General features: G+C 48.5%; 1 protein-coding gene across 2 annotated transcripts; it reads right to left on the reverse strand.

The window, feature by feature from the left end:
- Positions 1-899: 899 nt before the first annotated feature.
- On the reverse strand, positions 900-22,597 carry PNOC (prepronociceptin). 2 transcript variants are annotated; one of them, XM_078069480.1, is made up of 4 exons: positions 22,467-22,597; positions 12,763-12,913; positions 4,108-4,554; positions 900-1,316 (listed from the first exon to the last, which is right to left on the reverse strand). In XM_078069480.1, the coding sequence occupies exons 2-3, from the start codon at positions 12,886-12,888 to the stop codon at positions 4,153-4,155; spliced, it is 528 nt and encodes a 175-aa protein (XP_077925606.1). In that variant the 5' UTR covers positions 12,889-12,913; positions 22,467-22,597; the 3' UTR covers positions 900-1,316; positions 4,108-4,152. The 2 variants fall into 2 exon arrangements, with proteins under 2 accessions (XP_077925606.1, XP_035956726.1); XM_036100833.2 differs by lacking the exon at positions 22,467-22,597 and adding an exon at positions 22,187-22,262.
- Positions 22,598-24,043: the final 1,446 nt, after the last annotated feature.

Here is a 24,043-nt window from a genome sequence, read left to right on the forward strand (position 1 = left end):
GCCCCTTTTTCCTTGCCCCCACCCCCCGCCCCCGCCCCCAAGAAAAGTCCCAGTAGAATCCACTGCTAAGCTACAGTCTGTCCAAGCCCTTCTACATCGGTTGTGACTTCGGGCTGCACATTCTCCATTTGCACCTCCCAGGCTCACCTTGATGGCTGCATGCACGCACTCTAACTTGCCAGCTTCCAGTTGGATCTGATCAACAGGTGAGACCAGACTGGGGTCTAAAGGGCCGGAGGAGAGAGAAGTTGGGATATTGCATCTCCTGGCCCTTCCTGCACCACACAGTGTCTGAATGGCTACCGTTTCCCTGCTGAGAGGTACGGGGGGAGCTACAGTTCTCCCTGGGTTCCAGTAGTAACTCCCCCTCACCGGAAGAGCTCCTTACCCTCTCTCACTGATTTCTCATCACCCCGTCTACACTGTAGACGGTTGACTCTCCTCATTGACCCTGTCTGGGTGCACCATGTTTCTTGGCCTGACAGTTACTCCTTAACATGTTTCATGTTAAATTGGAGATAAAAATGACACTGCCCTTTTCCTCGTCTCCATCCAGTGGTCCCAAACCAGCAAGATCTGCGTCACCTGGAACTTGTTAAAAATGCAAATTCCTCCAGAGTCAGAAACTGGGGGTGGAGCCCAGTGAGCTGCCCGAGCCGTGGTGCTGATGGGCACTGGGAGGTACCGAGCACCCTGCCACCCCGCCCCCCATCCATTCACGCACTTGGATCTGGAGACCTAGCACAACTGGGGTATTTATGCTCACATATTCTTGCCTGTCGTGCTTTATATCAAGCAGAGCCGTGTGCTTTTTGCCTCTGCTTCCCAAGAGAGGCAGCTCTGATGGCCCAGGTCTCAGTTACCTCACTTAAAAACAGCCAACCAGTTTATTAACCATTTGCTCAGTAGAAGTTTAATGGAGAAATACCTGTTTTAAACAATCAGTCCAAAAGAACAGCTCTTTTACAAACAAGTTATGGCAGTGACAAGTCAAAACCCCAGGCTTGGTTTCCTGTTCCTTTGACCCACCCGTTAGAAGAAAGGGGAGTGAGAAGGAAAAATGGGGCTGTTTCTATGTTAGCTGGAGGAATTACAAAAATACACTCTTATGTAGCAACAAGGTTGTCATGAAACATGCCATGGGGGTGGGGTGGGGGAATGGGGAGGGAAAGACAATTGGACAGGGAGGGTCTCTGCCCTGGGGGCGGAGACCTGGAGGCAAATCCTGCCTCAGTGCCTTGGGGAAGGAGGAGTCCCGATTCCCAGCCGGCAGGTCTGGGGCTGGAGACATGCTGTTTTGGGGATCACCCGGACACCTGGGGAGACAGAAGTGATTAAAATGGCAAACCCAATAGGTTTTTCTGACCTTTCAATCCCATTTGCCTGAGCAATAATAGGGAGGCAATGAAAAGCTTATCAGCTGAGTAAAGAGCTCCTAAAGCCGCAAGTAGGCTTCCCTAACTTCCCCTATGCCCCTGCTTTTTCTGGCCTCAAGTCTACTGGCAGGACTCAGAATAAAGAGGAGGTCTGTGGGCTGAGACCTGAAAGGCATAGCATAGGCCCAGTGCCCAGAAACAGCTCTCTTAGCCCTAATATTTGGAATCCATGTGCAATAATTCATTTCTTGAGGCTAAATAGTGTCCTCATTTATGGCTCTCTTATATATCTCTTTAAACCTGATTTCACCAATTCCTCACGATGAATGAATCTGCTCACTTTTCTCTGTCGGGAAGGGTCAAGGTGTGGGGCAGAAGATAGAGTAGAATAGGGACAGGGAAAGGGACAGGAGGTGGACACCCCTTTGCACAGTTCTGTCTAGGACTGTTCCTGCACCTCAGTGTCCCTCTTTCCTAACACATTACACCTTCTAAATAGGGTTCTTTACCCATTTTGGTGTGAGGAGGCCCCACTTCCTGCAGCCTTGCAAGTATAGTTTGGTATTGGGTATCTCGGAAGTCCAGAACAGCCCGGCAACAGGATCTCCCCCCCGCCCCATGGAGACATCTCAGGCGTGTGTGGGGCTGGTTGGGGTGTGTGTAGGTGAGTGAAGACAGGGTTTAAGCTGCTTGGGGTGGACTCGTAAGTACATATCCCTACTGGAACTCAGCCACCATGAATGTGTGCAAAAAAGGAAACAGAGAGATGGTTGCAGAAAGAGGAAGGAGAGCAATCAGTAATACACCCAGATGAGCTGGTTAACGTTTCCAATGGTTCCATCAAGAATGTTACATCTTGAGCAAAGCAGCAGACAGAAGCTAGTTATCAGTTATGTTTCAGGGCCTCTCAGCTGGAAGCTTAATAGAAAACTAGCAGAATCAATTGTCTCAATAGGGGCTCAAATAGTTTTTTTTTTTTTTTTAATGAATTGATTCCTGCTAATGTGACTGATTTTAAACTGTCTTTAGGTAAAGAAAATAGTTGTGGTTCAGAATTAGACAAGAGCCTCAGTGTCCCTTAAGAGCCACTTTAAGAAGAATAAATGTCTAAGATTTGAAAGAATTCAATCCAGGCCACTTCTGAAAGATACACTGTATTAGGTATTGTGCAAATATGGCTTAGGAAGAAATACGATGCTTGTTAAGAATCCAAGAGTATGACTTCAAAAACGGTGCGGGTTAATTCAGGGCCTTTGGAGATTAGTCATTCTGCTAAAATACACATGGCAGCCTTCTCCTCACAACTTAATACCGACGTCTGTATTAGGCAATGGGCCTTTTGCAAACCAGCTTACCTGCAAAGAGCTACGTGGGCTGCCCCCATGCTGAAGTGTGGGTGCCAAAGATTAACCTTTGTATTAACATGCTTTGAATGAAGATTATTAATGATCTGGCTACCTCTGACACATGGAAAGCAAAATAAAACAGCACATGTAGACTTTTTTCTTTTTTTTAATGCCCCTGAGTTAGGGAAAAGTCCTGCTTGGGTAATGTTTGGGGAATGTTTTTGGCCAACTGATTAGTTCTTTCCATTAGGGTGAGTTTTTAGACTGTTAAAGAAGAGGTACGAGGCTTTGTAGATAATCAGATTCCCATATATGAATTAAGGCACATATGCCTGATGGGGGGGGTTTTCTTAGATTTTCAGAAAATTCCACTGTGCTAGTTTCCTATGCCACTTGAAGTTCTATACAGGTTGATGGGCTGGGAAGAGTGGAGTTTGTAATGACTGGGCAATAAATTAGGGGTTTTGATTATTATCTGATTTGTAATATAGTACGTGTATAAGCATTCCCATGGGGGGAAGGACAGGAGGGAGAGAGGAGTAAAAGCAAGCAAGCGAGCAACCAAACAAACAAAAAAACCAAAAATGGCTCTCGGGAAGAAGCGGAAGTGAGGAAAGATGATGATCTGTTAGTCTCTATTCAAAAACTACTTGGTCAGGTGGGCCAGATTCTCCAAGCCTTGCTCAGGGATGATGCCATTGACTTCAGGGAATCAGTCCATCTCTGGCAAGGTGGCAGGATGGACAAATGAGGAGTGGAAGGAAGAAGAGCTGAAAGTGTAACTCCTGGTCCTAACAAGAACTCCTTGACAGGGGGAGAGTGGGAAAGGGCAGTGGTTTCCGTGAAATCCAGTCCCCTCGAGATACAGGGGGTAGGGGAGGAGAGAGCTAAGCTGTCTTCAGAGGTGAAATAGCAACATCACGGCCACAGAAATCAGACTGCAAATGGCTAGAGGTAGGTCCAGCTATGGGTTCTTAGAGATAGACTCTGAGGAAAGGTGAACTGAATGGTTGCTATGGCAACTGGATAGGCAGATTGGTCCACTTAACTGTCCCCATAGTAACTGAGCTCCTGGAGAGCTATGGAGGAATTAGTTATCTTAACGTGCTACTATTATCCCCATGGTAACCAGTCTCTAAATGGCAGTGGTCAGCCTTAAGGAGCAAGCCTAGGAAAATCTTTGCTCCCTAGAGAAAGGGTGGGTAGGAGGTGGGGGAGGTGAATATATACCTCCCCGGCCTCCCAGGAGCTGAACACCTTGAGGTGGTGTGGGGGGTGTGTGTATGTATTTGGGGGCGAATGTGCTTCCAGGCCCAGGAGGAAGGCTAAGACAGTTGGGTATATAAGGTTTCTTTTCATGCCCAGCTCATTCGTGCCCAACTCACTCAGGGGTTGAAGTGGACGGTGCAGCTGGGGGGCTCCCCTTCCGGCTACACGTTACCATTCTGATGCAGGGTGCGCCGGCGCTGGCTGGACTGCATGCTCAGGACCAGGTACTGCCTCATAAACTCACTGAACCGCTTCTGGTTGGCCAACTTCCGGGCCGACTTGCGGGCCCCGGTGAAGCCCCCGAACCTCTTCTGCAGCTGCTTCTGCTCCATCTCTCCAGCCTCATCCATGCCAGGCTCTGTCCCTTTCTGGGCTTGGATTAGGCTCCTGATGCGAGGCATGCGCTTCAGTTGCATCTCGGAGGCGCTTGGCTGGTAAAGGGCAGCTGTCACGTGCTCTGGGTCAGCAGGGCTGAGCTGCCAGGAGCCCCTGGTCATGACCTTGGTGCACGGAGTCCAGAGAGGGCTGCTGAAGACCTTCCCTTCACACTCAAGGATGCACACCTGCAAAGACAGAGGCCGGAGAAAGGAGAAGGATTGGGAATGCCTGTTAGTCCAAGGCAATGACATAAAGTCTTTCTATTGGATACCAAATCCACATCGGTACCAATGCAAGTGACTCTGAAGCATCTCTTTATTAAGGACCATGTAGCAGTTTTACATGTAGTTACTCAGGTTCATAGAATTTCACAGTTGCAGAGACACAGAAAACTATCTGTCCCAGCTCCGTCATTTCACAAATGAAGAAACTCGGGCCTCAGAGAGGTGAGATTAATTTACCCCAGGTGACACAGAAAGTCAACGCAGAATGAGTGCCCTGAACTACACCCAGTTAGAGCCCTAGCTGAGTTTTTGGAGCCAAACACAACTCACGAGGGTCACTCATAACAAAGAATTTTATTTTGTTCTCTTATCAGGCATGAGAGAGGTCAGTTTGGTTTAAGAAGTTGCGGATGTTAAAGCATGTACTTATATCTGCATGGCCATTTTAAGGTCACCATGTTAAGAGGAACCCTAGTGGTGTTCATTTTTCATCCCACATATACTAGTTATCACTATCTGCGCATCAGTTATAGAAAACGAGGGTCAAGACCCTTTGGAATGTAGGCAGGTTGACAATCGGGTTCAGGTGGGGAAGAGGGACCATCAGATGCTATCCAGTGGACCTGCCAGGCCCCTGGGAACTTCTCATGCTGCTCTGTGTCTTCAGGTATCTCCCACTTCTAGTCTAGACTGAGAGCCTGGCCATGACGTTTCCACACCCCTCCTGAATGGTCCTGGCCTTGCCCCTACCTCCCACTTTCCTATCTCTGATTGGGTCTTTTGGAAGCATCTAACCTCCAACTTCTCTTACTATCTGCTGTTTTGGTTTCACCCCGAACGCTTCTCTGTGTTTCTGTGCTCATCCAGATGAAAATCCCACTTCAACCTGGCCTTGCCATCATGGTCAGTGGGCAGCCGCAGAGCCCTTCATCAAACTTGGAGCTCTTGCCTGGCTAATGGGGCATCAAGAGTTACTGCTCTGTCTGGACAGCTGCAGGACATCAGAAGACTGTGTGCCCGATACCCCCTTTCTGGGGATTGATACCCTGCCCCCCATGTTCAGAGTGGAACAGATACCAATATGGGCAAAGTTCCCAACCTGATCCCTAACCAAGGAGTGCGATGTGCATGCAGCTAAATCACACACCTTACAGCTGTCCCACCAAACCTGAAAAAATGGCTCTTCCAGTCTTACTTCTCCTACAACCCTTTGCCACCCCTGACCCTGACCCTCTTTTGTCCCCGCCAAGCTTCTCCAAGATGTGGTCTGCACTCATGCCTCCATCTCAGCATCTTCCATTTTTGCCTCATCTCCTGGAAATCTGCTTCCCGCCCTCATCTTCCACGAACTGCCTTCTCGAGACCACCAGTGACTTCCCGGTCACCGGCTCCGATCAGCCCTCATTGTCACAGCTGTGCTGCCTTTGGCACTGCAGAGCACGCCCTCCTGAAAGTTCTCTGACGTGCACTCACCTCTCAGACTGTTTGTGCTCCTTCCTCCTGTGTTCCTAAGATTCTATCTTTAAGATTCTTCTCATCTCTCTTTACAATCTGCCCCTTGCTGACTGTTCATTTCTGTGATTTCGGTCATTTCTTTCAGGGCATCCCATGTCTGTATGTCCAGCCCCTGACATTGAACTCCCAACGCTTCTCTGATCTCTGTCTGGTATCTCCTTCAACGTGTCTGACTAGCACTTTAAATGCAATTTGTTAAGAATTCCCTCTGGGGCAGAGACTGCCAGTTGTCCATTCCATACCCATCTGCCCTCTTCCTTCCTAACAGAACACTTGTTTTCTTCCTTCAGGAAGAAAGGCCACACATATGTTTCTCCAACTCCTTTGTAGCCAGAGATGGCCAATGACATATAAATGGAAGTAACCAGGTGGGGCTTCTGGGAAAGCAGGAGGCTGACTTATCTGGGGAGAGCATCCTTTTTCCCTTCTTTCTCCCCTTCCTCCAGCCTCCTGCTTAGAATGTGGGCATTTTGGCTGGTGCTCAACTGGCTATCTTGAAGCCATGAAGTGACTGAGGGGACGGAAGCCACGTGAGAGTGGCACCAGTATACAGGTAAAGTAGAAGGAGAAGGAGCCTAGGAAATCGGTGATGTGTCAGAACCGCCATCCCGGCCCTGTACTGTCTACCTCCCAGCTTCCTTATGAGGAATCAGATCTCTGTCTTATTTAAGCCACTGTTACTTTAGGTCTTTCTTACTGGCAGGTGAATTTAATTATCTAATATACTTTCTCCACCTTAAGTCTGCTCTTCTGCTTGGTCTGGGTGTGAATCCAGATCATCTCAGGACTTATTTATTTGAGAGCGAGAGTGAGAGTGAGAGAGCGAGAGAGCAAGAGAGAGAGAGTGGGGGCAGGGAGGGGCAGAGGGAGAGGGAGAGAAGCAGAGCCCGACGTGGGGCTCGATCCCATGACCCTGAGATCATGAGTCAGACGCTTAACCAACTGAGCCACCCAGGTGCCCCCCAGAACTTTTAAAAAGACAGAATTCAAAAGCCGGTTAAATTCCTGAGGAATAGAACCAGGATTTAAACTTACTTTTACAAAGCTCAGGTAATTCTGGTATCTGCGTAGGTTTGGTAACCACTGACATATTCCATGTTCCCATGTTATGATGAGGTTCAGTAATGTGTCCAAAACTACACCGTTAGACAAGATATTACCTGAACAAGAACCCAAATGTCTCGAGTTCCAACCCAGGACATCTCCTATTCAGTGAGCTCTGTGTGTTGCAATGCAAATTGGTGCAAATGAGTACAAGAGTAGGTAAGGATATTTCGAGACTAAAAGGTAAAGTTCTGATGGGAAAATTGCTCATTTTCCGCTGGGCCAGAGAGGAGAAAGAGACAGTGGCCAGTGGGAGTGCCGCTCTTCTTCACTGATGCAGTTTCCCAGGTGCAGCCTTTGCGGAGTCTCCCCCCCGCCCCCCGCCCCGACTAGCCAGAGGTGGTCACGGTGGTCCCTGCTGATACACAAGTCACGAGCATGTCTTTTCCATTTAGATTTTCCGCAGAGATGCTGATAGAACTAATATCATCGGTGCCAACTCAGCAGAGATACATAGAGAAATCACTTTTTCACACCCCAGTGTCCCTGGGTATGAAAGCAGCTTCTACATAGGTGGGAAGGGCAGATTTTAAGACAATAGTAGCTACAAACCTGAGAATTGCTACTGGTTTGTTAGAATGCCGCTCCTTAGCCTTTACTCCTGGAGATGTTCATCTAGTAAGTTAAGGGCGGGGCTGAGGAATCTGCATTTTTAGCAAACACCCAGGTGCTTCTGAGGCTGGACTGTGCTTTGAGAAATCCTGCTTTGGAACTTGCCCTGAGGAGGAAGGTGTCATCACGGAATACAGAGGTCGGAGTCTCCCTCAGAGAAAGGGTTACTTGGGTCTGTATTTAGCTTGCTCCTGAAATACTTTGAAGTAAACCAGGTAGAAAAACTTGTAGTACGATCTTTCAGATCATAATCCTATTGGGTGATTGCTCTCTAGCAGTGGGTGTCTAGTGGGGGCAATTTTGTCCCCAGGGGACATTGGGCAATGTCTGGAGACATTTCTGGTTGTTACACGGTGGGGAGGGGGAGGGGAGATGCCACTGCTAACCTATGAGCAGAGGCCAGGGAGGCTGGCAAACACCCCACAATGCACCGGACAGCCCCCCATGACCAATAATTACCCAGCCTAAAATGTCCACAGTGGTGAGTGTGAGGACTCCTACTCTACAGGGGAAAGCAGGAAAGCATGGGGAGTATTGGGAAATCCAGCAGAAGTGTACAACTTTGGAGCTAACATGGACTTGGAGCAGACTCAGTCCACTCCTCACAGAATAGGAGCCCCAAACGCTTTTTGAACGATTCTGCTCCTTCCATTTACAAGAACAGGTGGAGGTTGTTAAACCTAGAGGCTATTAGATCTTCTGTGAGCCCCTGGGTTGCTAAGCCCAGATGGTAATTAGATTAGGTGTCAATCAGACAAAATACAATTCTGTGATCAAACCAGATGCATAGGCTGTGCAGAGACTCAACATACTGTTAGATGAATTAGATACTAACAAAATCATCTCCACTCTTGATTTAGGAGAAGGTTTTGGGCAAATGTGAGGAATCCAAATTCACAACAGCATTTGTAGCACCAGATGGGCAGATGAGCTTAATGCCTAACACTCTGGTCTAAGGGCCCCACCGGCCTCTTTCCAGAGACTGGTTAATGGCCTATTAAGTGAGCTGGACACACTTTCACAGCCCACGCTGATGACATTGCTATATTAAGCCAGAGTGTGGATGAGCATCTGGAAAGTCTCACACTGGTGCCAAATTGATCTGTAAAGCTGGGTTTGTGGGGAAACTGAGCAAAGGGCCATTTGGAGGTCTGGGATCAAACATTAGGGAAATAGAGGCACATGAACCCATTGGAAGGAAAAGAAGAGGCTCATTGAGATTGTCAAGTTCCTGCCAAAGGATCGAATCACCTCTGACCAAGAGACATTTGGGAGCTACTTGCTTTGGGAGGTTCTGCTAGAATATCTGAGGGCTAACACTAGTAGGCAAGCAGATGAATAGTGCAAGAGAAAAACATATTAGGAACTCTTTTTTTTTTAAAGATTTTATTTATTTTGACAGAGAGATAGCAAGAGCAGGAACACAAGCAAGGGGAGTGGGAAAGGGAGAAGCAGGCTTCCCACCAAGCAGGGACCCCGATGCGGGGCTCGATCCCAGGACCCTGGGATCATGACCTGAGCCGAAGGCAGATGCTTAACGACTGAACCACCCAGGCACCCCCATATTAGGAACTCTTAACTGCAAATCAACAAATAAGAATTTTCTTGTATTGAAGGATAGAAAGCACTAGTTAGTTTCCTTTGCTATTAATCAAGTTTCAGGAGGTTGTAAATAAATTTCCCCAGACCTTGAGGGTTACCTTCTTGTTTGCCTCTAAAATGACTCGGTGAATCTAGTTTTTTCTATGTAAGCTGATGGAGTAGGTACCATTCATAGGTGGACGCCCAAGACATTGCAATGGGTTTGGGTGTATGAGTCATTTACCGACCCAACTTATAGTCTAACAAAAAGCCAGCCATACTTGGACCATTGATCTGGAGTGAGAAATACAGAACTTCTTGATAAAGCCAAGGATTTAGGGAGTCCTGGGAATAGCTCAGTATTACATAATTTAGTGTAGGGATTGGGAAGATGATCCTTGCTGAAATATCTAAGTTCCCCCAGCCCCCATAATTCACAGAGTTGGAAAAGGGTTGCAAGATTTGGAAATGAGACGTGGTTGCCAACATTCTAGGCATTTCACCAAACTTTTAAAAATAGGTTAAAAGTGAATACAAACTGGAAACAAAACAACCAGGCAGTCAGGTCCTCTGAGGGTCAGCAAGCACTTTGAAAGATTTATCCCTCACTGTGAGGCTCTAACTGGCCATATTCTAACTTGTTTTAAAGAAGTATCTAACAGCGTCGTCTGGACCCCAGAGATTTAAGATGCAAGGGAGGGATGGAAGCGTGCTCCAAATTCTTTACTGGCTTTGGAAGACACCAATGTAAAAACTCTGCAGCATCTGCAGGGGTTGGACCCACTAGGAGACTAAGGATCTTGCAGTCTTACAATTACCATGGACCCCGTTCACTGAGTACGGCTCCGTGCCACGCTCTGTGCCGCACGCTGGGGATCCCTAGCACAGTCAGAAACACCTATGGTGAGAGACTGGCGGACACAAGTAACTGTCAGGACAGGACATAAAGGAGCGAGGGGATGGCTCTGCTGGGGACAGGTGGAGAATCAGCACAGTGTTCTCATAGGTGAAGTTTAATCTGAGTTTTGAAGTAGGAGTATTGGATGAAGGAGGAGAGAGAGACATGCACAGAATGGTGGGGCGAGTTCCTGAAGCCTTGGGAAGGCCAGGAAGGGAAAGAGGGATTTGTCAGGAACTATGAAAAGTGACTGAGGCGAGGAGTGTACCTTGGGGAGTCACCTGCAGCTTGGGGAGAGCCGAAGGCCTGGGATCCAGGGATGGCATCTCAGAAGGACAGGGTATGGGGAGATAAGCCCCGAATCTTGGGGGTCACTTGTGTTTATGGAGTGGGGAGGGGAGTAGGAGCCCAACAGGAAGTAGAAAAAGAAGAGTTGGAATGGGGAAGAGACCCAGGCAAGGTCACCAGGAGAGGACAAGGAGGAGGAAGCCTGCAAATTGGCCCCAGACCCCGGAGACAGCAGCTAAGGAGTGATGCAGCACAAGGGGGTCAAAGCTGCAAGTGTAGATTCCTCCCTGGGTGCACAAATATCTGTTTAAGTCCTAATGCTTTTTTTGAGCGGAAAATAAAGGGTTGCCATGAAAGATTCCAGAATTGTGCATGACTTTCTGTCTTGTCTAGACTGCAAATTGAGAATTGAGCAGGGTGGTGATTATCAGATTATCAACTCGTCACTGGTTTACATGTAAACTAAGTTGTCTGCTCTGTTTACTAAGATCAGGGGAAAGTGTTTCGTAGATGAACTTCTAAACCTCTCTGGGCTGCACCGCAAAGGCCTGTGGGCCTCCTGGGTTCCAAACTCAGTTTTTTAGGTTCCTTACATGCCACTTCCCATCCAGGTACAGGCATTTTCTCGGGTGCTCCCTGCCTCCCTCCTCCCCCTGGAGCAATCTCCCTGCCTCTTTGCTCCCACTCTTTAGGTCTCCTTAGATACTTCTGTTCCTCCAAAAGCCCCCTCTGTCTTTCTAGTCTAGGTTGGGGGCCACTGCTCTGTGCTTCCCCAGCACCCAATAATTAATCCCTCTTGGAGGGATTGTGGGATCTTCTCTCCCACTGGTTGCAAACTCCATCCATCTGCTTACCTTTGGATCCCTTGGCCTGGCCCTGGGCTCAGCATATAGAAAACAGGCTCGAAAACCACTGAGCAGGTGCGGGAAGAGCTTGGTGTTCGGGTCCGTGGGGGCTGTGTCTGCTCATCGTTAGTGAGCCTGCCCAGTGTGAATATATGTTCTATATCTGCACACTCGCCTTAAGGGACAGTAGTTACTTTTGGTTGTTTTTAAAGGTTGAGCAGTTTGAGGGGCGCCCGGGTGTCTCAGTCGGTTAAAGTGGCTGACTCTTGATTTAAGCTCAGGTCATGATCTCAGTGTCCTGGGATCGAGCCCCGAGTCAGGCTCCACACTCAGGGGGGAGACTGTTTCGGGATTCTCTCCCTCTCTCCCTCCCCCCCAATCTCTCTCTCTCTTTAAAATAAATAAAGAAGGGGTGCCTGGGTGGCTCAGTCAGTTAACCATCTGTCTTGGGCTTGGGTCATGATCCTGGGGTCCTGGGATTGAACCCTGCTTTGGGCTTCTCGCTCAGCAAGGAGTCTGCTTCTTTCTCTCCCTCTGACCCTCTCCCCTGCTTGTGCTCGTGCTCTCACTCTCTCTCTCTCAAATGAATAAAAAAAAAATCTTAAAAATAAATAAACAAATCTTAAAAAAATAAAGGTTGAGGGGTTTGAAATATGACATCTTTTGAAAGAAGTCTGACTGCAAAGAAAAAAATAATTGAGTTGTATTGGATTTACTAGAGGAATAACTATTTAGACTGACATGAAAGCAGTTGAGAAAGCAGTGTATTTAATGAAAAGAAATTTAATGCCAGATTTGCACCTCAAGTTCAAAACTTAAAGTATAAGGGAGCGTTAAGATATTCATTGTAGAATTACCTATAATATCAAAAATGGAGGGCAATGTAGACGTTCAACAGGAGGGGAATAGTTAAGCAAATTATACTGTATTCGTAGAAAGAAGGAACTTAAAATAATGTTTAATAACATGGGGAAATTATGCTGGTATAATATAGCAAGTGAAAAAACTAGGGCTCTTTCTCCGACAATCTCTGGGATTAAAGGTAATTTTCTTTCTTTTCTTTTTTTTTTTTTTTTTAGACTTCTCGGAATTTGCCAAATTCTCCAAGATGAGTATGCATTATTTTAAGAACGGGAACCAAATGGCAGCACAGGCAGGCCTTTATTTGAGTGTGGAAAAGTGGGAAGATGACAGGTTTGCCCTCAGAAGATGCGAACGCCCCGCACCTGGTTCCTGCGACCACGTGACCGCCGGGCAAGGCCCTGCCTTCTCGTTCTGGGTCTGCAGGAAGGAGGGAGGAGAAGACAGGGATGCTCCAGGGCCTACCTCGAGGTTGAAGGGGTCGAGAGCTGGGCGGAGCTTCTCCCGGCAGGTCAGACAGTCCTTCTGGCAGCTGCCGGACACGCTGGAGAAGAGGCTGAGCAGCAGGAGATCACAAAGCAGGATTTTCATGGTGCAGGAGCAGGGCGCCCAGATGCTAAAACACAAGGGAGCGTGGGTGGCGATTAGAAGAGCCATTTTGTGGGGGCCGCACACAGGGGACGCCCCCGAGGGGACTGCACCAGAGCCCAAGATTGCCCTCCCAGGAGGGAGTGGGTCAGCAAGGATACCAGAGGCCTGCTCCTGTGAGCCAGGCCCACCGCTCCAGCGGGGGCTAGTGTCTGGGCTCCTAGGGTGAGCACCCTTGTGAGTCCTGCCACCTAGCTGGCCACAACCTGCATGAGCGCTTCCAGGGAGCTAAGGCCTCACGTTGCAACTTGCCAACGTGTGACCATTAGATGATCTCTCCAAGCTTCCGTTTTCATAGCTGTAAGAGGGGAATGGCCGTACCTGTCTTGGCACGGGGCCGTTGCGAAGAGAGGAGATCCCTAAGGGAAGTTTTGCAAAGTGCCGTGCAAGAGTGAGACTTATGAATGACTTGTGTACTTTGTCTCCTCCTCCCCAGCCTTCCCTGTCTCAGCCAGGGATGCCCCGTGTGCCGGAAGCCTCCCCCAGGCTCCTTGTCTGTTTCCCCTGCGAGGCGTGAGCTAGCTTCCTGAGCACAGGGCCTCTGTGTTCACCACGCTAGTCCACGCAAAACACAGGTCCGGGTATGAGCAGTTCTTTACTGAAAAATGAACGAAGACACGAGGATAATAGCTCCAACTATTATTAGCAGTCATTGATATTCTTTATGTAGGATTGCCTGAACGATGTGTAGTTTTTCCTGCCCCTCTTTAAATTTATCCTGTGATCAAGCCTCCTGAATCAGAAAGCTATTTCCTTGTACTGCCTCATTTTGGGTCCCTCTTTACTTGGAGGATGAAATGGAAAGGGGAACAAGGGCACTTTCTGGCAACGTTGTGAATGTTCTTGAGAGGTCTGGGTCACAGGGGTGTATACATTTGTCCAAACCCATGGAATTGTACATTTAAATCCTGTGCATTTCACTGCATGTAAAATTTTACCTCAACAGGGAGTCTGGTGTAGAAAAACAAAAATTATTGCTTTTATTGCTTCTTCATCAGACTATACTGAGAAAATGTATAAGCCTTGCTCTTCAAATGCAGCCTGCAGACCAGCATCAGCATCACCTGGGATCTTGTTAGAAATGCAGAATGTCAGGTCCTAACCCAGAACCACTGAAGTTGGATATGCTTTTTAAACAAGATTCTCAGGTGATCCAGACACATGCTAAAGTCTGAGAATCCCTGGTAGAAGATGGATGTGGAATGGAGCAAGTCAATAAGAAAAAGAAGGGCGTCTTGCAGTTGAATTCACCAATGGCCGTGTTGTGTGTCATCCAAGCATCTCATACCAAGAGGATCTCCACGAAAAGATGCTCAGCGTTTGTTAAGTCAATGAGGGGGCATTTGAGATGGGTTTTGAATGAGTAACAGTTTGCCAAGAGGACAAAGAAGAGGGCATCTGAGAGGCCCAGGAAACAGCCTTTGGAAAAGCTTAGAGGAGTTAGGACCACAGCCTGTGAGGGGACAGTGAGCAGGCTGGTGTCCCACGGCCACCTGCCCACATGCCCTAAGGGAAGCTTCCTGCCAAAAGAGAAGCTCCGCTCGGATGGAACCGGCTCTTGTTGGCCATCCAAAGGGTTTGGGCTTTACCCTACAGGTGATGGGGGGGTCCAGGGCTAATGAACAGTGAAGACAAATCCCTATACAAAGAAACCTATCATAACGCATTTTTTCTTCTCTATCCTAAGGGCCAGTACCTTAGTTGAGACTTACTGCCTTGGTTATTGTGATGGCCTCCTAATTAGTTCACCTAATGATCTGGCGTCCCACCAAGGCATTGCCAAATCTGATGACGTCACTTCATACTTAAATCTGTAACCTCAATGGGACTGCGTACTGCTCCTGCCCGCGTTTTCTAGCTTTGTCTCCTGTTCACACTGGCATCCCCTCTGGTCCTAGTGAATCACGTATAGTTCCCATTTTTATCCTGTCCTTACTGCCTTTGAATCTTGGCACACGCTCTTCCTACTGCCCAGAATACCTGTCTCCAAGTCATACTTCCTACACACCTCAAGAACTATCCCCTCTGGGAAGCCAGCTCCAACCCCTGGTCTGAGCGGATGAATCGCGTCTGCTTCCACGGCAGCGTGAAGCCGCACATCGCAGTGGGCAGGAGGAGAGCCTCGGGGGCCTGTCTGTCAAACAGGCACAACAGACCTTTGTCACAGAGCTGTGATTCGTGTTTTCTCATCTGCTCATCACTGCAGACCGACTGGGTCCAGATCCCGTATCTGCAACTCAACCTCTCAGCTTCTCATCTGTAAAACTTGGACAATCCCAGTACCAGTCTCAGATGGCGAAGAATGTGTTGAGGTTTGTAAGCAGTTAAAATAGCACCTGGTGCATAACCAGTACTATATAAAAGCTTATTAAAGGAAGAGCCCAACACATAGCCTTCACTTTATAATAACGTCATTGTCCCTCCCGTGGCACTTATGACATCGTACTGTAAGCTCGGACTTCTGTGTCTATTTGTCCCACTGGACAGTGGCTTCTGAAGGGCAGAGACCACGTTCTACGGTTCTCTGTATTTTCAGCACCCAGCACAGATTGAGGAGGCTCTTAAGAGGCGCTCAGAATGTTTGATAAGTATCTCAGGAGCATTCTTCCTTCTCCTTAGCTACCGTAGAGTTGGGGAGTGTCCAGGAACATCTGCCTCGCTGGGGCCCGAGAGGCCACTTCAGGGCCTGTGTGACTGACAGGATGTCTCTTAGCTAAGTGTTCAGTCCGAGGGGGGAGGAGTGGGAACAGCGCCACTCCAGAGCGAGGCGAGATGCCATCCCCAGCCGGAGCCCCACGCACGCTCCGGGAGGAGACTGGCTACAAGGGGCTGTGAGGCATGGTTGGAATGGTGTCGTATGCTCAGTTTGCAGGTTACATACGTGTTGGTACACAGGCTGTAGAAGCTCATCACACAGGTTCTTTCGAAGAGAAAATGCGTCTTGGATTCCAAACAGCCACCATATAAGCACATGTCTTAAACTGAGGACTGCCTGAATATGTCTGTTGTTTAATTTGAGACTTGCCTTTCCATTTCTTATTCTACTCAATTTCAGTCCTCTAGTTGGGAGACATTTTTGTAGAGTTCGTCCAGAATGGCGTGGCCGTGCCGTCTCTGGCCACAGGATGGCAGTGCTGTATGTCACAGAGGAAAGGGAAGGGTGGGCGAAGAGGGCCCGGGTCCTTCCTGATACACAGCTGCAATACGGAATGTTTGCATAGGCTGAGCTGATAAGTTGTGACAGCAGTTAATGAAATGCTCTCCGGCTGAGGTTTTTCATGAACCTCATTAACCGCGGCTACTTGCACATTCAGGAAATGCCCGGTGGATTGACTGATGTTTGTTATCTCAAATTCTGGGTAAATGGGTTTTTAGGGTGAGGTGAAGAAAGAAGATGAGCCCCTGGGACATTTAGCATGTAAAATGTGTCTGATAGCCTTCCCGCATATAAAATGTGAGCCACCCTTGGTTTGGCACTTGGCAAACCTTCTCGAGTCTACGTGGCGTTACCTTGGCCCTCCCGGTGAGTCCACGGGACACCTCTCTTCCAGGCTCCAACCTCCCTACCCTCGATGTCCTCCCACCCCTCACTCTGAACAAGTGACTCCACCTATTATTTAAAACCCATCTGTACACAAAACTATTTATTCTCTGCAATTCCAAGAGTCCTTAAAGTGGGACTGACACAGGCCTGTCTCCAAGGGTGTGATATTTCAGTGAGACCAATATAAGTGAAAGCTCAAAATAAATCTAGTTATCCTTACAGAGGGGGCCATATTTTGTACTTTTTGGTAGTCCTCACAACACCTAGTACCATTGTGTCCTAGGTTAAGGTAGATTCTGAACTGTACTGGAAACTCAATAGAAGTTTTTCATTTTTAAGAAGTTCTCAACAACATCGATGTGCTGTTTTTTATAGCTCTGTGTATAAATTAATGTCAAGTAAGGTGAAGGTGGGTAATTAATTAATTCATGGGGTATATTTATATTTAATCTTTACCCTTTGTGTGACTCTGGGTGAGTTATTTTACCTGAGAGTGTTTGTCTTCTCAACTGCAAAATGGGGATCGTGACAGGTGGTGGTGGTGGTTTATTGCAAGAATATTGAGCATCAGTAAATAAAACTGTCCAAAATACGTTTGGATTTTATCTGGCTTGAATTTCGCTTGGTGAACCAAGCTCGGTTAACACTTCCATGTGGTGCTGCTATAATCTGGACATCTCTTATTGAATAAAGGAATGCTTAATTACCTCTTATTTCGGTAATGACACCTCATAAATTTAATTGTGCCTCGTTGCTTATGAAGATAAAATACCACTGTGTTTTAGCCTTAATCTATTTGCATGTAATCTTGCTTCCTAGGGCAATATAATTAGTTGCTTATCTGTTTGGAGGATTACGTGTGAAGCTAAAAGTTAATTGAGTTTTGTCTTATGACCTCTGAGAAAGCCTGTAATTTTGGTGCTTGTAGTGGAGAAGGGGGGAGGGGCAGCCTTCCTGCTAGAGGCACGTACGTCTCTGTGCTTTTCATCAACCACCTGTGTAGATATTGTTCTTTACAAGTTACAAAAGATTTTTATATTCATATACAACACTAGAAGCGAGGGTTAATAATATCTCTTTTTGAGAGGAACGTAAGTTCATAGGGGTTAAGCAACTGCCTAAGATCATCCAGCTTATAAATAGCAGAGCCAGGACTTAAACTCCGATGTGTTGATGTCAAACTGTGTGTTCTGGGAAACCATAAAGTCTATATACTGCTTCTGCTTTGGAAGGGTTGGCCAATTCTGGTGGAATCTCATTGGGCCAGTCTCTATTTGTCATTGACAGTCATCACCTTACTATTATATTTAGAATATGATGTGCCAGGCGCTGTGCTAATTGCTTTGTAAGCATCCATCCTATGGGGTAAGTGCTATTATCCCCATTTTACAGTTGAGAAGACAGAGACTTGAAGAGGAGGAAGAACTCGGAGTGGCAGAGGGGAGCCTCAAGCCCATCTGATTTCCAAGCTCCTGCTCTCACTAGGTCACTCAGGGATCTCTGTAGCTGTCTGTCTCTGTGTAGGTGAGTTCATTCTAAGGACCCCCTTTTATCTAGAACTCTGGGCTCCCCCTCTCTGATTGCAACGTCCTTATTGTTGCCTCTCCTTCATAGAGGAATTTTTCATTGCCCACAGGCACAGGGGTTTGTCTTCTACGCGCCTCATTTCTTTGACCCATTGTCCACAGGACTCCTACATCGGGGTTTGCTCGTTCACCAGCTATTATTGAGGAACGCCTCTTTAGTGACTTTTCCTCCTCTCACTTACATTCAAAAAGGTCCTCCTTCTGCTCTAAATTTCCACCTGGAAGGAGGGAGTGAGCATAGAGGAGGTGGAGGACAAAGCGTGTCCCCCCCCCACCCCCCACCACACACAGACCAAGTGTGGCTGGTGCTGGTGAGCAAGGAATGAGCCAGAGCCCTATGCTTAGAAACGAGAGAGTGCTGGGCTCCAGCCTCAGCTCTGTCTCTACCTGTGGGATCTGGAGCAAGGCCCTTTCTTCTCTGGGCCTCAGTTTCCCCTTCTCCAGAAAGAGGCAGCAGGGTTAGATGGCTAGTAGTTCTTATTTTATAAGTGGCCAGATATTTGTGCTCTCCTGGGAAGGGGAAGCAAGAAGGGAGGAGGGAAGGAGGGGGGATGAAGAGGGTTTCATGAGGAAGTGGCTTCAGGGCAATAGGACAGGGGCTGAACAGCCGGGCCGGGCTCGGAAGGGCCTGGAGAGGACAACAGACAACTCCTATCACTGCCGCCACAAAGCTGGGAAGGTGTCACTCTGAACTTTGATCTTCCCGGTTCTGGCCCACGGTTCCGGATAGGCTGTCAAAATGACTTAAATGGATTTTTAAAAATTTTTCATTTAGTTTTATATTAAAATCACTGAATGTTCTTTCGAAAAAGATTAGAAAATACATATAAGCCAAAGAGCAAGGAATCGAGACCAACAACCTTCAGACTTCTTTAGCCTTATACCTCCAGCAATCAAAGAGCTCTGAGCACCCGTTCCCAATTGACTAATAAGTTATATACATTCTAAAACGCACTAAAGTGCCAATTAAGAAAGATAACAAGAAATAACGCCAGTGGAGTGCGGGGGCACCGAGGCCCCTTTGGGAGACCACTGGCCTAAACTCGTTAGTGTTCAGCTGCACGGATGCGAGTTCCTACGGAGCAGAGCTCTATGAGGCTCCAACCACGAATGTCACACATGTTTCTTGGGCTAAATGAATGAAATGATGAATGGGGAAGGGGGTGGGGAGGGAGCACAGGACGAGTGTGGGAAGAGGGGAGCTTGGCTCTGAGCTTTGGCTGTATGGTGATTCACTGACATATTCGCCGAGACTTAGACTCCTCGGGAGCAAGCTTTACACTTCATCTGCCAAGCCAGGCCCTTCAGAGCTTGGCAGGCCTTGTTTCTGCAATGCTGAGGTAGCAGCTAATAGTTGAAAAACCACAAGATCACAGAAAGTCAAGACTGAATGTGATTGGAGCCTATCTAGGGAGATGCCCAGAAAATCAGCTCACCCCCAAAGTTGACGTGCCCCGAATCTCAAGGTTTGTGGTTAGTAGGAAACCCTCGTGGTAGAAAGTGGGAGCACCTGCAGGCATTGAAATACGTTGAGAAAATCCAGTTTGCTTAACGAGCTCTCAGCCATTGAAACCACAGCAAGATGCTGTCGGGAGGACTCCTGTTTTCTGAGAAGGGTCCATCCCCTCCCTATGATGCCTGATGAGCAGCTTCCTCCTCCCCCCATGCAGTTGCAAAGTTTCCGTCATGGGCTTTGGGAGCTGTGGGGCTATGGCGGGGGGGCTCACTGAACCCTGTTGAAAAGAGCATAGAACACTCACCCTAAACCTCACATCCCTACAGCGTGTGTGTGTTGGGGGCGTGTTAGCGGGCAGTAAGCATGTAGACTAGTTTAGTTCACTTCCTGACACATAGGTTTCAATCAAGGTTAATTCCCTTGCCCTCCTTTTGTGGCTTTGCCCTGGCTGCCACCTCCGTCCCCGAAGCCCTCAAAACCCGTCCAAATTCCACCCCCTTGCCTGCCCAGTTTGAATCCCTGGAATCTCGGGAGCAAGTGCCTCTTCTTCCAAATTCCTTTAGCACTCGCTGTCCGGACCGCGCAATTTAGGACTTAATTACAGCCGGCCGTGCATTGTCCTCTAATTGTTTCCCTGTGTTTGTGTTGTCCCACCCTCGCCCCCATTAATTGCTGAGCACCCTTGGCCCCGAGGGGGTGGTGTGCCGAAGCCAGGAAGGCTGGACTCAGTCCTCCCAGGGCCCGGTCCAGTTCAGTCCCGGACACAGCGTGTAGCTGAGCTCTCAGCTTCAGTTTCACCAACTGCAACACAGAGACAATGACTCCAGCTCACTGGGCGGTTGCTGGGGATAATGGTGTGAAAGCACGAAGATGTAAACGTTGTATGAACGTACAGGGCTGTTATCATCATCTCTGTTGAATCCACCAGAGCCCACCCCCCCCCCCTGCCTGGTGGAGTGTAGATGATAAATACCTGATGGATTGAATACGGAATGGCTTTGTGACCACTCCTGTCATCAGCTCCAGAGAGCACGGGTTTGAGCCTAATCCTGCAATTACTCCCTTCGTTGACAATGCAGAATCTCCTGCATTCTCTAAATCCCCGAGAACCCTCAGCCTTCGGCTGATAGAGCAGGGGCTGCTGCCTCGTGGAGAACAGAACCGCACCCGCAAGCCCCAGGCTGCAGCACCGAGCCCTCGACGGGGCAGCACCCGTGGCCCGGGGGAAGCCGTTCCTTTCGCCGAGGTGGTGGTGGAGGACAGTCCTTCCAGGCACCGCGCTGCAGAGGACTCAGCAAGCCCAAAGGAACACCGATCCTTTCTGCTCAAGGTATCACAGCATCGGTGGGGGTGTACTGAATATTCCCCGGCCTCACTTTATAAATGTGAAAAAGGAGTGTGCGCACAGCCGCCACCCACAGGCAGTGAGAAAGGGCAGCAATTTCTTCGGGAAGCTTTGATAAGAAGCCAGGCAGTTACTTTCCCCCCATCTATGTGGAAAACTCTGGCTTAGGCTTGCTGGCAAATGCCATGCAAAGCTCAGCTTTTGTTAAGTCTGCCGAACAATGTTATTGGTTATAATTGGGGCAATTATGGGCTGCTCGAGGAAGCGAAACACAGATGTTTAAGCCCAGGATCAGGGTATTCAAGTCCAAAGCAGCTTGCTTTAAATAGTCCATTTCCCGAATCATCCTGCTTTACTTGAAATTCCCCCAGAACTTACCCATGTTCAGAGTGAGATGGGGGGAGGAAGGGATGGGTAATGAAGGGAGGGGAATCGAGACATGCAGAGAGAGAGAGGGTGTGTGTGTGTGTGAGAGAGAGAGAGAGGGAGAGAGGGAGAGAGAGACGCACAAAGGAGACAGAAAAGGAAGCTGAGAAAGAGCAAGAGTTTGGAGGACTTCTGAACGTCATATTCAGCAGGACTTAGCAGAGACCGTTAAGTGGGAGAGATGGGCAGGAGGAGAAACATGCAGAGAAAGAGAAGAAACCACCACATAATTCAGGGTCTGGGAGTCCAAGGTCATCCCTGCAGAAATCTACGTGGATCTCACACGCAGCGGCCGCGTTCAGCACTGTACTGGTTGAGCACAACGCCCCGGTTCCCACTTTCCCCCACATCATTACTAGCAATTTCTATTCAGTGCATAAGGGAGAAGGGTTCCCTCAGGACGGAAAAACCCAAATCCAAATCAAGTTCGATGGTATGTTGAAAACCAGCCTGAATGCACTCCGAGGGAAGAAAGAAAGGGAGTCAGCCACATAGAGGACTCGCTCACAAGGGTGCCCTGGAAGGCGAGCCCCCTGCCCCAGTGCCTGCTTCTCACCTAATCTCACTCCTGCATCCACCTTTTCTCAGCAGATAAAAACGACATAGTCGGGGCCACATCTGGGGAATCAAAACTTTTCCTCATTTCCAAGTTCAGCTATTTTTTCTTCTGCATCTCTCTTCAGGATAAAAACCTCAGCCCTCCCCTCCCACCCCCTATCTGAGCACTGAAAGTAAGACGAATGGAGAAATAATTTTCCAGGAGGCCAGCAGCATCCACCCTGGACAAAGGAGAGAGGGTGAGGAGAGAGCCCCCGGCTGTTGCGCTCCTTCCCCGGGCTCCCAGCTGTTTGTCTTGGGGCTGGGGTTCGCATGCAGTTGCCTACCTGAGAGCTGTCAGTAGCCTGGCTCCTTCGGATGTGAGGCTCGGTTCCGCCGTATCAGCCACACCAGCATATATATATATCCTCCCCCCCCCCCACGCACAGCCCTCCCCTTCCCTGCCCACCTCGATGACACATCCACACGCTGACCCCCTTAATCAAGCGAGCAGCAGAACCTACAATCCTCCCTGGCTGCTCCCTGCCGCCCCCCACCCCGGCTCTGTGCTCAGACCTGTGACACCCCAGCCCACCCCCCATCCATCCATTCTCGAGCCTGCTTTACCTGGACTCTGTTCAGCCAGGATCCCACAGCTGCCTTCCCTTTGCTTCCAGAGGCACAGCAAGGACTGATGGGGAGCTCCGGCAAGTCAGTCAGAAAAAAAAAGGCTCCTGGTGACAGTGATGAGGCAGACCCCAATCCTGGAGTCTCCTTGAACAACCTTTTTTGCCTGAGGAGTAAAGAATAGGAAAGGGGCAGAAGGAAGGGGATCTCACGCCAAGCTCCCACCGGCCCAGAGAAGCCCAGAGCTGAGCTAAGCCAAGCCCCCTCTACTGTCCCTGCCCCACAGGCAGCAACAACTAGGCCCCTCAAGGGAGAGGCTCTTACCTGCCCTGGGTCACGTCAGGAGGCATTTTCAGAGGCGCCCACAGCACGACACGATGTAAAACGCTGAGCCTTTACACTCAGAAGGAAGTGTCTGAAATTCTGGTTCTCACCTGTCAGAGCAAGTTACTTCTCTTGGGGAACCTCGGGTCCTCCTCCTGTAAAATGGGTATGATACCTCCCAGGACCGTTGTGAGTAGAAAAACGAGATTCTGTTTGTATTTGGAACATAGGAGACCTTTAATAAATGAGTTCCGCATCCCCTTCATCATTTTCACATTAGATAATACCCACCGAATCTAAAAATCCCCTGTCAACATCTAGTGTCACAACAGAGTACTTCCAAAGCTGTTGCTGAACCTTAAGATGTCACCTCCCCGCCCCCCCTGCGTGCCTTGGAGTCTCAGAAGCTGTTGACGATGCCCTTGCCGCTCAGGGCGGACCCCCCTTCCCTTCCCCGTGGGGAGGTAGTTCACGGTCAGCCCAGGCAGGCAATGTTTAGATCCCCAGCATCCTTGTGGACCCCTCCTTTCTTTGCCCTAGGCAAATTGCAACATGACCTCCTCCTCGGCTCTCCCAAGAAGATGTAAAAATATTCCAGAATCCCAAGGTTTGAGTCTATGTCGTGCAAGGAGTTCAAGTACCCTCTCGTGTGGCAAGTCTGGCTATCTCGTGGACCTGAGAACGGCGGGGAAGGATGAAAGAAAACATCTGCTTTGACTGCTAATGGCATGGGTTTTTTTTGTTTGTTTGTTTGTTTTTTCTGGGAGGGGGAGGTGATGGAAATGTTCTGGAATTAGTGCTGAGGGTTGCACAACGTAGTGGATATACTAAAAACCACTGAATTATATCCTTTAAATAGTGAATTTTATGTTATGTAAATTACATCTCAATAAAAAAAATAGAAAGCAAGCAAGTAAGCACCTGCCTCAAGTGAAGAGCCACAAGTTCTAAGAATAAAACTTCCCTCGAATCTGTATTCACAGCAAAAGGGTCCAGGAGACCAACACACCCATGATTTTCCACTTAGACCTTGATTGCCCAAAGCTTACACTTTGTTATTACAGGTCAAAGGCAACATTGTGAACTCAGAAATTAGCATGACATGTGGTCAGTTTTGCATCCTGATGTATGTGGGGATCCTAGGCCTGGAGCTTGTTTTCACACACGCTGGGGCAGATATTCTGGGCTGCCTTCCCAATTGTCCTTCCTTACTAAACAGTTCCCTTGGTGGCAACGTGTTCTGCTAAAAGGCT

The sequence above is a fragment of the Halichoerus grypus genome, chromosome 3 (assembly GCF_964656455.1).
Source record: "Halichoerus grypus chromosome 3, mHalGry1.hap1.1, whole genome shotgun sequence".
In the NCBI taxonomy this organism is placed as follows: Eukaryota; Metazoa; Chordata; class Mammalia; order Carnivora; family Phocidae; genus Halichoerus; species Halichoerus grypus.

What these genes read in the sequence shown, in the direction of transcription:
- PNOC (XM_078069480.1), bottom strand. Translation starts at nt 12,888, where the DNA reads ATGAAAATCCTGCTTTGTGATCTCCTGCTGCTCAGCCTCTTCTCCAGC. An exon ending in TCGACCCCTTCAACCTCGAG is followed by an intron (nt 4,555 to 12,762) that starts GTAGGCCCTGGA and finishes CTGTCTTTGCAG; the next exon opens with GTGTGCATCCTTGAGTGTGA.